Source organism: Protopterus annectens, chromosome 11.part0 (assembly GCF_019279795.1).
Source record: "Protopterus annectens isolate FY-2018-M chromosome 11.part0, PAN1.0, whole genome shotgun sequence".
Lineage (NCBI taxonomy): Eukaryota > Metazoa > Chordata > Ceratodontiformes > Protopteridae > Protopterus > Protopterus annectens.
In genome coordinates this window covers 1,374,095,262-1,374,111,645 of record NC_056745.1, presented here as the reverse complement: position 1 = coordinate 1,374,111,645, position 16,384 = coordinate 1,374,095,262, and the positions used below count along the sequence as shown (strand labels likewise).

The following is a 16,384-nucleotide window of genomic DNA, read 5'->3' as shown; positions in this document are numbered from 1 at the left end:
AAGATATTAATCAGATTAAGAATGTGTTTTGTGCTCTAGGCTTTGGTGAGAAGATGCCTTAGTTGTCAGATTAATGTTCTCAATGAAATATTTTTGAAGGATAGGGTTAATGAATTCTTAGAATCAAGACTGGCTGTATTTTTGACAGCACTCCATAAAGTGACCTGATTTGTTAAATACATTGATTTGCTTTTTTTTATTTTCAGCTAAATTCCTGAGGAAGAGAAATATATTATGATCCTGTGTGTTTCCTGTTTCTTTCCACCTAACAGCACAGCAGACATTAATAGTAGTTGATCAAACGGTGACTAGTTTTAATTTATGAAGAATACTTGCAATTAAGTCCAAAGCATAATGACACGACATTATGTATGTTGAATCTAGTGCCAGTATTGACTAGCTCTGTGTAGCTGTTGAGAGACAGAATCTGCTTAGTTGGGGCTTGATTGAAAAATGTGTGAAGTCTAGGAGTAAAGTCAAAAGAAGAAGAGGCCATCGGTAGAATTATTCTCTGAGGCTATGCTATACTATAAGAGAATTTCCCCTTAACATTGACTATAGCATGTATTACCCCTCCATTTAATAAGCGATAACCTTTACTTGTTAATTACATATAATTCAGGGTCATATTTTCATAACATTTGTTCAGCTTGACATTATCAAATACCCACAATAACTCTAAAGAGATAACACAACTTAGAGGACATTTAATAATTCAGATATGTTAAAATTATTTTTATAGAATAGAAGGCCTTTATTATTCAAAGGGAATTTCCCCTTAACTGCCCCCAGGAAGCATAAATAGGCATTGCTCTGTTGCTCTTTTCCAACCCTTTAACAGCTCCTCCAGTGCCTGTGTGACTAACTAAACCCAGGATGTCTGGGCCTTACTTTTTGTTTTATTTCAATGCAGTGGGAATGACTTGTAACTTCCTACTTACAAATATGAATGAATCAAAGTTCACACTTTTAACACCTTTAACAAATATACCTGTAGAGCTATAATAACTTTTCATTCATTGTACAAAAAGAAGTGTTTTTTTATGCTCTGTGGAAAAATATGAATTAATAAGATGAGTGTGTCTGTTAATATTTATATTATCAATCTGCAGCAACAAACTTGGAAAAAACATGTAGATTTTAATAGTTTTCCATCCCTTACACTTGAAAATCCCGATCCTTACAAGCAACTAGCATCTGTCAAGCACTGATATCTGAGGCCTGACATCTGGAATTCAAAGTAGTTTTGTACATCACTAAGGTTACATATTTTGCAAGGGTATAATTTTTAGATGTAAGTGAAAGCAATTGTGTACAACACTGCATCAAGGTAATGGCTATGGCACAACTGATTAAACTTGACAAAGTGAATCCATAAAATAACAGCTTCCATTCCTGTCACAACCCCTTACAGCTATCTTTCAAGTTTAAAGTTGCTTGATATTTTCTCTGTTTTATACTGAAAACAAAATATAGTGCCTTTTCCATGGCTGAAGTGACTGAGGCGTGGGTTCACCAATGTTTGTTTAATGCTATCAATTAGGCAACCAGATAAATTGTCAGCCCCTTCTTTTCTTCATCTGTTTACTGTTTCCTGTAAGTGATCTGTCCCCCCCCCCCCAAGTACTTCAGACAATATGTGTTTGTCTTTTTCCCCTAATACTTCAGACAATATCCGCTTCCCACTATACAGATTCCTTTGTCCCCTTTTCCTTCCTTTTGGCTTGGACTGATAGTGTTTTAAACTTCACCACTGTCATTGACAGCTTAACTTAAAATGTGACAAGGTCAAAAGTTGTATCCATGTACTATGTAAATGTGCATATGAACAAAAAACAAAAATATGCAGTAAAAGATTCCTACAATAATTACTTTCATGTATTATAATTATAATTATTATAAAAGTTATTAGTTAAGTTGTTTATTTTTTAATACTTTTTCTATTTTCTATTTTTTTTCTAACTTATATTGTTGTCAAACTGCAAAAATGGCTACAAGCCAAAAACCTTACTTTATTTTCTGCTGTTACTTGGCATTCAACTGTGATTACAGCAATGGCTGATGTATATTTATCAGGTATGAGTTTAATCAAAGAAACACACAGTTTGTTTCAAATCATGCACTGCATTTAAAAGAATTAAAATCATGCAATTCTGAGCAAAAGTGAGCACAAATGACATTCTTCTGATGAACTGCAATATCAAGCAGTTTATGTTTGTTGTTACTGCAAAGTATAGTTTGTTGAGCTCTGCAAACATCATCATTGCTAAGCATGTCAACAGAAAATCTGTGTTCTGACACAATCCTGATATTCCTAATGGCATTCTGTTGTTTAAAGAGTACATAAAGTGTCAGTATAATTCACGATCATTTATTTCTCTTTCATTTCAGGGTTAACTGTACTATTACAGCAAGCTCTACAGCTCCAGAATATGATGCCATCTTCAGTTAGCAGAGCTCACCTCAGAAGTTTCAGATTCAAACGTATCTTCATGTGCAAACGTAGGAACATTTTAAACTTCATTCAGCATCTAGTTTTCATTGGTCACCTTTTGCTATGACTTCACAACAGATATCCTACACTGTGCAAATCCTGACAAGTCATCTAACAGAACCATATACTGGAATCCCTTTGTTCTCTTGGCTAGATTTCAATGGGTTAATAAACATCCCACCTGCAGTCTGCCCTGAAAAGAGGCCATAGATATAGTAAGAGGTGCTTTGTTAACAAAATGCAATAAATAAATGATGCTGTCACTGTGGCTGCATTATATAATTTGGATTCAATTGGATATGTTATTTTCCTTGAACCACAAGATATGCCAGCTGTTTTTTTTTTTTTCTTTATTTGCTTATTAATGCCAGCCAGGTTAACTGAAAAACAAAACTGACTGGTTCAGATGGTAAGACAAGGGAATATTAAATACCAGCCAGGTTAACTTAAAAACAAAACTGACTGGTTCAGATGGTAAGACAAGGGAATATTAAATGTTTTCACTAAGATATGTTGGCCTTCCCATAGCCTCTACCTTTCTCATGCTTTTTTTTGCCCCTAGATATGCAGTAGCATATGTGCTGCTGTCTTATCAGCTAATCTAAACACCTATTATTCATTAAAAAGGGAATCCCTAGTACCAAGTGGGGTTTAGGGCAATATAAACCCTCTATGTCAACCTGCATGGACCCATTTCAAACTGGGAGCCTTCATAGATGTGATGCAGATTTTGTCTGTCAATGTGGTTTAGATAAACATCCTGCAGATTTTGGCATTGTCATATTGTCCACAAACCAGCAACATCAGACCTGTTTACATGTCTGTGAAATAATACAATAGCCCTAAAAACATGACTGTTTTAACTAGTAGCTTTTAATAGGATAGTTTAATATATTGCATTCATACATATTTCAAACAAGAATACCCCATACTGGAACCAGTTCCATACCCATCGCATTAACTGCATGATTCTTAGCTTTTTGCCTTAGATTTACTTACATATGTGTTCGGTCAGTGTTGTTACAAGTCCTTTTAGTTCACCAAAGAGTGGCTGTAGCTTGAATAGGTATACTTGTCCAAAGACCAGGCCCTTAACTTGATATGATGTTTGTGCGGCTGATAGTTTTTTTGTTGTAGGTTGTGAAGCTTAATAGAGAAAAAGATTGATACCACGGTCACTTTAACAGAAATGCTGATGCATTTATCTTAATCAGTTTTAATGCTAAGAATCATATTCAATAAATCCTCAGTTATTTACGTCAGCAATCAGAAAATAAAACCCATTTTGGTTTAGACTGTGTAGTGCCCACCAGCACAAAATAAGGAATGTGTCTGCTTTTGCAGAATGATGAAATACTGACATCTCAGCTACTCTGTCTGTAGCCATCATAGATGGACAATGTTCTCAATTTTACTTTGTTGCCTTTTGCTAGACCAACAGTAGCACTTTGAACATATTTAGTATATTTGTAATTGCTTGCTACTGAACTGCACTGTAGTAGTTGGATGATGTGTTTCTGACTGGAGTGAGATGTCGTGTAAAGACTGAAACTATTCACCTTAACATATTGGCTTTTCTACAGCAGTATCTGTAAAAAGGCAGAATGATACAGATTTGTAAACTGTCACATCAAGAAGTCATCAACCTCCACGTCTGTCAAAAGTTCCATGATGCAAATTCAAAAGTCAGACTTTTGAATTCACTATGCAAGTGAAAACTGATACAATTAAGATGGCTTGTTGGTGCAGAGACAAGGCATCTGTTAATACCGCTGTTAATACTGCTGGTGACCTCAGGATGAGTAGTGACCTGGGTGGTACCAATGGAGAAAGGGAGGAAAAGAAAGTATAAAAGCTTCTGTTTTGTCAGAAAGGCAGTTTAGGAAGATCCGGCTTTGTGAAACACATCTAGCAGGGAGTGAGAATTAGTTCCTGAGGCATGTGGCCTCACAGCAACACAGGCAGGCATTATATCAGGGTGGAGCTCACATGCCTAAACTCTGTGCAGCTCCATTGCATACTGTGTGCATGGTCTTCATCCAATAAAAAAGATGGGCAAGAGAAAGCTAACCGCTAAGGAAGATGGCCCAACGTTGCTAAGCTCTTATCTCTTATCACCTCTGACAATAGTTACATCCAACTTTGATGGGGGATTAATCAGCTGAATGGGGCTGGAGAGAAAAGCTAGACAGCAGAATGCAGAGAACCAAATAAGAAAATAAAAACTTTTGCAGCAGAATTAAAAAAATGGCCCATACCCACCCTATGGGAGGCCGAATCTTCTGTGTCATTTACTTAATAAAATAATTTCCTTCCCAGGTTAGCACAGTTTGGTGAAAGGGTAATTTCCCCATGCAATGTCCTCCATCAGAAGGAGTTCATTCCTGCCCTCAGCAGCAGTAATAAAAGTGTCTGTTGCACTGGTAGCCTCAAAAAAAGAAGGTAAAACAGAAGAGCAGGAATATTAAAAATAATAGCCAAAAACTAATATTGCTGTATTCATAAATGAGCATGTTTAATGTTATTTATAACATGTTTTTGTTGGGCTTCCTAGTATCCATATAAAGTTCAGTATCAAAGTAAATAAAGTAGGTGTCAAAACCCACTGTAATAATTTTAAAGCATTTTTTCAGTTCAACTTCTCTTGGTTGCAAACCCATGTTCCTGCTAATTTTATATATACTACAGCCTCAGACTTACTATATATTCCTCACTTTCACATTTAGTCTTGCTGTTCTTTGAGTAATATTTACAGTCTCAGTTTTTAAACGAGCACTCTTTTCATTGTAACTATGACTTTATTTAAGACAGTAGCTGTGACATCACTGAGGAAAGTTAGACACATATTGTCCCTCAGTTTAGCAGAACCATCTTTCAGCTCTTTTCTCCCTTATTAACCTGTTTTGTTTGCCATTTTTGGGGACCACCCATAAACAGGGATGCACAGTGAAGCAGTGCTAGTTTGTAATATTCCTGGGTAGCAAAGCCCTTAGTGATTCATAATGAGCTTTTCACACTGAGCCAATACCTTGCATGTAGTATTACTCCATTGTATAGGCATTGTACTCCATGCACAGTACATATGCAAATAACCCTTATCCCCAGTCATACACTATTCACAATCATAGACAATCAAAGTACAGCAGGGTAACCTATGGGGCAAAAGAACAGTCCTATAGTGTTGTACCAGTGAGCACAGAGATCCTCCTTCCCAGCTAATATGTTGCCCAGGGAGCCATTGTACTGCTACCATAAGTATATCTGTCCTCCCACCATACAGTGATAACAATGAGCCTTTGCCAGTCGAAGCTAACAGAGCACCAGATCTCCTTGTTACCATGTTATGGTAATGTCCTTTGATCTGCCGTCATGCATAAGGAGTGAAACATTTTTATGAATCACTCCTAGATGTGACAGCACAGCAGGAAACATACCTTAGGTAGCTGTACTATACCCAAATACGTGCACACTACCACTTATTAAGGTATAGCATGCCTTACTAAGTACATGTCACTGCTATGCTACTGCTACAAAGTGCTTCCCTACATCTTCAGACTGGGGGTGCATTGTATACAGTGGTGTACTGTGTTCTTTTGCATATAATTCAGAAAAGTGGAATTTATGCAGTCCTTCCATGCAGAGAAGCACAAATCATGTTGATAAATGCTGATGATTCCACTGTGTGCGACTTAGAGTGCATGATATTTGTCCACATCAGCACTATATTTTTGAATAACATGGACATCGCTAATAACGGGATTAACTGGGTGAGCCAGCTCACATTTGCAGGTTAGGAGCTGCTGGGCACGAACAGCATGATCCTGACACATCATTGAATTTCATGACATGTTCAAATGTACAGCTTTCTGGATTTGCTGGCCAGCTGAAAACGGGTGGAGCAAAATCAAAAACAGTGATAAAATATTCCCATTTTTAAAAATCTATTGCCAGTTGCATCCAAAAAAGGGAACACTTCTGTATCTGACATTTGCCATTAAACTGTGCTTATATAAATGGCAGAACATAACAAGACCATTTTCCACTTCCACTGCAAAGTCGCTACAGAAATATTCTATCACACTCTCATAGAACCAACATTAGAAATAACAGTGGTCCAGCAGTGCCAAAAATGTGGAAAAATACTATTATAAAATAAAAGCCTTCACTAACAAATACAAAATGAATGACTACCAGATGTGCACATATCATTGTGTTATTATTACCTGAAGTGATTTGCCAAGACAACTGATACCCTGACACACCAGGAAGGTCCTCCCAGCTCAGCAACACGCCATCATCAGTAACCTCCAGGACTTTAAACTTGGCTACACTTGGCAAATCCACTGAAATGTACAAGAAAGAAGAATGCATAGTCAAAATATCCACATAATTAAGAATTTCCAGTCTTACCAGTTACATGTGTTCCTTTCTGGCTGTTACAGACATAAGTACCAGTCATTAGAGTTATTGTATATTGACTGAAGATGTTTTCCTTATGTCATTGACAAGAATGCACAAATGAAAGCCACAAAACAATGCAAAAGGTATAATGCACAAATGAGAGCCACAAAACAATGTAAATTAATGGAAGAGCTATAATGAAACAACCATATAAAATCAAAAGTAAAAATTGCTTCATAGACAACTATAGTATCTCAGGTAGCCTTGTCTATGGGATTTAAACCCTGTTAAAGAGATGATGTTTGAAGGTCACCCTGCTAGTCCAATATCTGTATAAGAAAGGTTTTCAATCACTTCTACTAGATAGGAGCAGATACTCACTGAAAAAATGGGGTCTATGTTATCTTGTCGAAATGGCATTACAGCTAATGCCGTTTCAACAACACATAAACAGCAAACTGCAAAAACAGCGAAAGCCCAGGTCACGGATTGTTTTCCTAGGGAAAAAAATTGGTAGACCAACAAGACACAGCACACCACTTAAAACATTTCAATGTGGGGGGCTTTCACCCCCACACCCCCGATGTGGAGGGCTGTGCCCTCCACACCCCCCTAACTAAATATACCAGTAATATTAAACTAATGGAAAACATCATCTAAAACAGTATCTGGAAGATATAAATATCTATATGTAAGGTGGGGTGTAGTGCATCAATCTGGGCCTATCATCTATTTTGATATCACCATTATGGTTAACATTCTTATCACCCACTACTGTTCAGTTATTGCTTAGAGCCTAGATGCTTAGCAAGAGGAGCTTACAGAATCTGTCTTCTTAGGGCTGAAGGAAATTGACAATTTCTCTACAGGTATGGTGGTCCTTCAAGCCCTTTGGTTCCAGAAGGACAATAAGATCATAAAATAGTGATGTGTTCCCCAGACTCCAAAGAGTTGTTGAATACCTTGCTAACATACTGGCTAAGCCAGTCACTCATATGAGCAACATGTTTGTATAATGACTGACTTCCAAAAAAGGTAGAAAAGTTGTAATAAAAATATACTCAGTCATAACCAACAAACTATGTGCCTTTTAGCCTAATGCCACAATCAGACAAGATTTTTGACTCAGGACATCCTCCAAATTACATTTCATGCAACTTTTGAAAGCAAAGTTACTGTCCCTCATGTTGGCTAACTAAGTCAATTACTCACTGTAAATTTGTGACTATGTCATATTTTTGACTTGTAGTACATAGCTCTGAAATGTCCCTGATATGTGTTATATTTTTGTCCTGTCCCTCATATTTTTTTTATTTTTTTTTATAAATAACTGAGGATTATAGTTGGTCCACAGTGACAAACACTACAGTTTAATGCTGCTTATTTTGCAAATGGATGTGGATGCAAAACTTGTAGTTTTATTAGATTAAGTCTGCATGGGTACATTAGAGCTAATAAACCCAAACCCCACTAGCTGTAGACATGCATGCATGCATGTTTAGGCCTTTTTACTGACCTTATCACTGCAGTATAAGTGAATTGTTTGGCCAGATTTTAAAAACAGAGAGTTTAAAATCAAGCCTGATGTCTAGAGTGCCTGCAGAAATGTCCTGAATAACATCCAAACCAAAGGGTAAAAAAACCAGACAGGAAGCCATTCACAGCTAAACAGCATGTGACTATTAGAGCATATGTATTTAGAACCAGGGAGAAATTAAAAAAAATGAGAACTCGCCCCAGTGGCTGTCTAAATGATGGACCCACCTCAGTGAAGAAGAAAGAAGGGAGCAATTGGTCGGGAAGATGCTGATGATCAATCAAGTAAAGGGATAAAAACTGTAAAAAAATTAGAAAAGATCACATCAATTTATGGAAATTTTGTAAAAAGTGGAGGAAAATTGAATTGTAAGTATCATTTAAGCAGAAGTTAAAAAGAGAATAAAGATATACACTACTTGCCTGCTGAAAAGCTGAAAAACGGATCAGGTAAGGAAAGAGAAATAGCATTTTTGGATGGATTTGATAATCAATTTAAATGTGGGAAGATTGTGGAACGTGGGTTGGCAGAAGGGAAATTACTTGAATTAAGATAAGAAATATCATCTGAAATGCCAGTGCAACCAAAATTTGATTCTGGAAAGAGAAAAGAGGTTAAATCATTTGCTATGTGATAAAGGACACCAAAAGAAATACTATACTGGAGCTTTTCTTGTCACCTGGGCCTCCATTGAAAATGGGCTATTAAACCCAGTCAGACACTCCCGATAAGCAAATGTAAAATAAAATAAATAAATAAAATACATTTTGTTACATTAACAAAGGAAAAGGTAGGATATACTGAATGGAAATTAAAGCTTGTTTCAGATTACTTATAGCAAAGACTGAGAGTGGTAGAAAAGTTAACAAGAATGTGTAGAACTGGAAGAAAAGAGTTAGTCATAGGTTAATAGGTTCATAGGTTCATACTAGGCTATCTGCCCTAGGGCATTTATAAGCCGAGCCAGAGTGTGTGTGACTTCCGCCACCCCCTGGAATGATAATACTGTGCCCATTTAGGGTTTAGTTTACTGTGCCTCTGTCTAGAAGTGACACAGAGATGGCGCCTCGGGTAAACCTACGATCTCCCATCCACTCGTCAAGATTTCTCTTGAAGAGAGTCAGTGAGGGGCTCTGTCTAACCTGGACTGGGATTCTGTTCCAGAGTGTAGGGAGCCTCTGGGTTATGAATCTGTCCCTCCAGCATGTCCTATTTATTTCTGTGTTGAGGTTCAAGTCTCTCGCTCTCGTGGCTCTGGTGGATTTGGATTTTTTTAGGTGGAGCATGTCCATTAATTCCGGATTGGACATGGCCTTGTACGTCAGGCATAGATCACCTCTGAGTAGGCGGTATGCGACTGAATAGAGCTGGAGTTTCTTCAATCTGGCAGCATATGACATATGTTTGAGTCCCTTGATCCTCTTGGTAAGGTACTTCTGGGGTCTTTCCAACTGCTGCAGGTGCCGGGTAAGATACATACCAAATGGGGCATTGTACTCAATCATGGGTCTGATAAGGGAAGAGTATAGGGGCACAATGACCTCTCTTGATCTAGATGTGAATCCTTTCATGATAAGGTGGGCAATATAGAAGGTCTTCCTAACCACCTTGGCAATGTGGGTGTCAAAAGAGAGGTCACTGTCAACTTGGGTCCCTAGGTCCCTGATTACTTCTTCCGTAATTAATGGATTACCACCTATGTGGTAATTTGTGGGTACTTTGTTTTTCCCAAAGGGTATAACTATACATTTTTTGGCGTTCAGTTTAAGGCCATGGCTCTGGCACCAGTTATCTGTTTCTGTGAGGCCTTTCTGAAGGATGCTAGTGTCCGCTGGAGTATCGATTATGGCACCCAGCTTGCAGTCATCTGCGAACTTTATCAGCCACAATCCTCCTATGTTTGCTTGTACTTCTGAGAAACAAATGCCGAACAAGAGGGGTCCCAGGACCAAGCCCTGTGGGACACCACTTGTAACTGGCTTAGAGTCTGACATGGCTCCAGCAATTCTGACCTTGTGGGTTCTGTCCTTTAGCCAGTTTGCAACCCATCTTATGACATATGGGTTTACATTTAAGCTGGTGAGCTTGTCTATGATGCCCGAGTGGGGTATTGTGTCGAAGGCTTTTGCAAGGTCAAGGTAGGCTGTGTGAACTGCCTTACCCTCATCAATGGCCCTAGTGACTGTTTCAAAAAAGTCGACTAGGTTCAAAAGGCAGGATCTGCCCTTAACAAAGCCGAATTGGGTAGGATCAAGTGTCTGTAGGTCACCAATGTCTTTGTTTATGAGTTCCATAATGATCGTCTCCATAGCTTTGCAGACCAGGCTCGTCAAGCTTATGGGGCAGTAATTTCCAGGGTCCGTAGAAGCACCTCTTTTGTAGAGTGGAACCACTGTTGCTGTACGCCATTCTTTGGGTACATATCCTGTAGTAAGGCTAAGATTAAACAGCAGCCTTATGTGCAAGTTTAGTTCCTCTGGAGTTCATGTAGCACGCAACCTGGGACACCGTCTGGTCCCATTGATGCTGTGTTTTTAGCTTTGGAGAGGGCGGCTCTCACCTGGACATCTGTGATGTCAGGGAGGCTACATTCAGCTGGGATAGATATTTCTCCTTTGGGGGGGGGGGGGTTTGCACTGAACCTGTCTGCCAGTATGTTGGCAATATCTGTGGATTCAGTGTATTTTTTACCGCTCCCACTGATAAGCTGAGAGGCTTCCCTCTAACACAGACAGGTCCAGGGATCTTAGAAACTTCAATACAGTCCTGAATATGGCAAATCTGTATCTGAACTACTCTAGTAACAGGAAAGGCAGGAAAACAAGTTAGAACTTTTTTTTTAAATATAACAGTAGCAAACAAGCAAGCTGATTTTAAAAAAATAACCAATTAACCAATAAGAAAACTCAAAACTGAGCCCTGTTCCAGCAGTCTTCAATCAAACAAGTTCTAGCTGCAAACTCCTGCCACTAGGGTGCAGGGGAACCTTCTCCAAAAAAAGATGGCCTGGATTAGTGCTCAGGTTATACAAACAAAGCTAGATTCAGCAGGTCCAAATCTAGTCTATGCTACAGCAAACAAGGTGCACCAATTTCAGAAAGAAACAGTTCAAATAAGCAGGCACAATAAGCCTTTAACCAGAAATTCTCAGCTCAGAAGGGCAGAATCTACCATCTCCTCCCACAAGAGTGCAGACCACAAACCTTCTTAATGTAAAATAACTGACTTGAAGCCCAAGTGCTTAAACCAGAACTAAGAAACTTTTAGAATAACAGACACTAAGTCTTCAATCAGCACCTCCCAACTTAGAAGGATGTATGCTACCTGTCCTGCCACAAGAGTGCAGAACACACATCTTAATGTAAAACAACTGGCCTGAAGCCCAAGTGCTTAGAATAATAGTTCAATTTAATCAGGCTACTAACAAGCAGTAATAAATGCAGCAGAATAAATGCAATTGAGTACTTTTAAGAATATGCAGCAAAAGCAAAATAAAGTAATAAAGTAGGAAGAAACACAAATATAGTAAAATCAGATGAATAAAGTGCAATTTTTTTGGTTAAGTGGGAAGGAATGAAACACAATAATTTAAAGTTGATAAGCTAAGGGGGTGGGCCTTCCCAAATGATCTTTCTCTACTCAGTAGAATAAGCTGATGAGATGGGACTGGGAGGAGTGTCCAAAATGAGATTTATAGTAGGGGTGGGTTACTCAAAAGCCACCAAACTTAAAAACACAACAAGGACTGGGTGAGTGGAGAAGTGTTAAAACTCCAATAGAACAGAAAACTTAAAACAAAGCAAATGTAATACTAGAATAAGATACAAAATAGAAGTGATCAAATCTTAAATAAAGAGCTTCAAATCAAAATTAAATGCAGAGATGAGTGATACTCAGAGCAATGCAGACTACACCAAAATTTCAGATAACTACAGATATTTCTAAATAAAAGAGCAATGCTGTCTCTAAGCTCCTCCCACTAATTAACTGATGTTATTCACAGTTTGCAAAGGAATTTTTTGCAAAGGAATTATTTGATAACTGTTTAACTGACCCTAGAACAGAAAACTTAAAACAAAACAAATGCAATACTAGAATAAGATACAAAATAGAAGTGATCAAACCTTAAATAAAGAGCTTCAAATCAAAATTAAATGCAGAGATGAGTGATAGAGCAATGCAAACCACACAAACACTCAAGTGCCAACTGTCCTCTGTCAAGAGACAGTGTCTGATGTTTTATTACTCTTCATCTTAGTTAATGATACACGGGATCACTGTAATGATCTAAGGTAAATGTAAAACTATGATGAATTTACTATCTTTTCCACAGCTGACTTTCAACCAACTCTCAGAAACAGATTAAAAGGCTTCAACCTCCTTGAATCCTGACGGAATGTGAACAGCTTTTATATACCACCAAAGATAAGTGAATGTTAATTTATTGAAACTTATGAATCTACAACATATATTGGTGAAATCTATGGAAACTGAATTCAAATTTGATCACCATATTCCATTGTTATATATATGACTCATTAGCTGTTACAGCTGTGTCCATGGAGTAAAATACATTGTTACTGATCACTCAAGAATAAGGATGCTAAATGTACTTCAGTGTCTTCACTATCTCTTCAGAGCTACATTTTCTACCAATCTGTTGTCAAGATGCTCCAGTAAACGGTTGATGATTAATCAGAAATCTGCATATTTTCATTTAAGGAGAAAGCAACAATAAGACTTTATCAACAAGATCACATTAACTCACCTAAACGTTTTTCACAAGCTAATCTCATCTGCTTATTGTCTGTTTTTGTTTAGGTTAATACAATCTAGCCAAAGAGCTCAGATCTTCTGCAACTAATATTGTTTACACAGTTAGAAGCAATATAAAATTTAGGAAATGCCTCTTACTGCTATCTCATATCAAGTTGAAAGGCATGCCTGAAAGCATAAAACTGATTCAGAATAAATCCTCAGTTGTATTCCACACAAATTCTTTGGTATCAAAGCACAAGGACTGTTCCTCTGCCCTTGTGAAATAACTTAAATCTAACATAATACCCTGCCCTTGATGTTAATCTCACGGCCACAAAGACTTGATATTTTGTACTGAAATCACTTTACCTGATTTATATTTATATCTTCACTAGCTTCTCTTACCTGTGCCATCTTGTCTTTTTAATTAAAACCGATACCATTTTACAAGCATTCTCTCCAGCAGTTGTTAAATGAGATCTCATTTTTTTTTCTTTTTTTCCATTGTTTTGTGTTTTATGGTTTGGTCTTTTAGGTATGGTCATTTGTGGTTTGAGATGTACAAATTTCATCTAAACAATATGAATCCATATATATATATATATATATATAGCTAGCAGTCAATCTGCTGAACTACCAGTTAATTTGCTGAAATCACTTTTTTTACTGTTTGAACTTCTGCTCTTATTTTGTTGAAAGACTGTATGTTGAATGTTGAAAATGTCTATACTTGTAACATCTGCAGTTTGCAAGTTGTGTGAGGTTTGTTTTGAGCATAGATAAGCAGGGTTTGTTAACAAATGTCAACAAAACTCCCTAACTTCCAAACTACCATTTCTAAACCCAGTTATCTAATTGCTAAATTTCACAGACTAAAACACATCAAATACAGTAATCTAAAAACTAAACATACAGTTAACTTTTACTGTAAACTTCTCCAACCTAAGTACTTTATATTTCTCCACTCCCTAACAGATGGAGACATTCATCCTAATCCTGGGCCAACACCTATCCCTATCACTGCAAATAATCCCCAAGCCACAATTCCCACTTTTCCTCTAATCAAACCACCCAATTCACTATCCATTGCTCATCTTAACATACGAAGCATGTGCAACAAAATCCCTCATGTACATGCCCTTCTTGATGTCCACCAATTTGATATCCTTTGCCTATCAGAAACTTGGCTAAAACCTTCAATAAAAGACAATGAAATCATTCCTCCAGGCTATAGTATTATTCGGTTAGATCGCACATCCAAAAAAGGAGGAGGAGTAGCAATTCTCTATAAAGCACACATACAACTTAGTACTGTAAATCTTAACCTATCTTTAGACTCTAGCGCTGAAATAGTTATCTCAAAATTCCAGCTTAACAGACATAAAGCCATAAACATCATCTGCGTCTATCTTCCCCCAGGCAATAACATTGCATACTCTAGAACACATACTCAACGGGCTTTCTTCTCAGCTCCCACAAGAAACCATAGTCCTAGGAAACTTTAACATTGATTGGAATTCTTGTAGCAGTTCAAACCCTACCAACCACATTAACCTTTATGGCTTCTCACAAGCTATTAACTCCCCCACCAGAATTAATAAACTGAACAATAAAGAAAGCATCTTGGATTGGATTCTGACTAATAGTCCTCACCACACATACATAACAGGAATACTCCCAGATGATCTTAGTGACCACCTGCTAACATAGATAATCAGACATAAAACCAACCCAACCTTCCCTAACACTATCAGAACAGTTCGCTCCAAAAAGCATTTTATCCCTGAGCTTTTCGAAATAGAACTTAAGCAATGTAATTGGTCACCATTAAAATCCCTCCCAATTAACAAAGCAGTTGAATACTTCAACTCAACATTTCTAACAGTCCTTGATCATCACGCCCCAATACGCTGTACAAGAAATAAAACTAAACCTGCTCCTTGGCTCTCAAACAATACCAGGTAACTAATCATTCATAGAAACAAATCTTGGGCTAAATGGTGAACTACTAAGAACTCTACAGATCATCTAACCTTCAGACAGCAAAGAAATAACACAAAAAAGCCATCCTACTAGATAAAAAGAACTACTATCTCCACCTACAACAATCCTCCCTCAAGGAACCTCAGAAGTTTTGGTCTACTATTAATAAAATTCTTTATCCAGGTGCAACTATTACCCCCATCCCCTCAGGTGCTAATCCTGAAAACTCAACTGAAACAGCAAATGCCTTTAACTCTTTCTTTACCAATACTATTCAAACTCTGACTAGCCAACTATCCCCCAATATCTCAAAACTACAAACTTCCACCTCCAAGTCACCCCCAGTATTCAAGTTAGAACCAGTACCAACATCATATATTCGATCCCTTCTCCAAAAGCTAAAAGCAACAACCCCCTCTGCTGATAAACTCCCAGCCAAATTCCTGCAAATAGCATCTAAAGCCATAGCTTATCCCATCTCCATATTGATAAATCGAACCATAAATGAAGGTATTATCCCATCCATCTGGAAAATTTCTCATATTATCCCATTACACAAAGGTGGTAGCTCCAACGACACGTCCAACTATCATCCTATAACACTGCTCTCTCCACTTGCAAAAATAATGGAAAAGTGTGTCCACAAACAGCTAATGAACCATCTTCTCCATCACAACCTACTAGCTAACTGTCAACATGGATTTAGACCTTTCCATAGTACCTCTTCTGCCTTGCTTTCCTTCAATAACTGTATCAACGAGAACCGCAACAAAAATACCCTCTCCTCAGCAGTCTTTGTTGATTTATCAAAAGCTTTTGACAAGGTTAATCACCAAATCCTTCTTCACATCCTAAAGTCCTACTCACTGAATCCACTTTCAATGAACTGGTTCACATCCTATCTAGATAACAGACAGCAGGCTGTACTCTGGCAAAATAGACTATCAAACCTTCTGCCCATTTCATTAGGTGTTCCACAAGGATCCATTTTAGGCCCTCTCTTGTTTTCCATCTACATCAATGACCTCCACTTAGCCATCCCTCTCTCCACATGTATTCAATATGCAGACGACTCTACTATAGTCTGTGCAGCCACCTCTCAAGCTGAACTTCAGGCCCATACGCAAAAAGCTTTTAATATAGTAGAAAACTGTTTCTCTGACCGCTGCCTCCTACTAAACCCCAAAAAAACTAAACTTTTACTCTTTACA

At 37.8% G+C, this 16,384-nt stretch overlaps 1 protein-coding gene across 1 annotated transcript in view; it reads right to left on the bottom strand.

The window, feature by feature from the left end:
* The window catches only part of LOC122815075, a 3,014,144-nt gene that overhangs the window by 2,628,379 nt on the left and 369,381 nt on the right, over positions 1-16,384 (bottom strand). Inside the window, exons 18-19 of the mRNA XM_044087319.1 lie at positions 6,718-6,837; positions 3,494-3,640 (exon numbers count right to left, since the gene is read on the bottom strand). Coding sequence (XP_043943254.1) covers positions 3,494-3,640; positions 6,718-6,837 — 267 coding nt within the window. The remainder of the gene's footprint in view (positions 1-3,493; positions 3,641-6,717; positions 6,838-16,384) is intronic.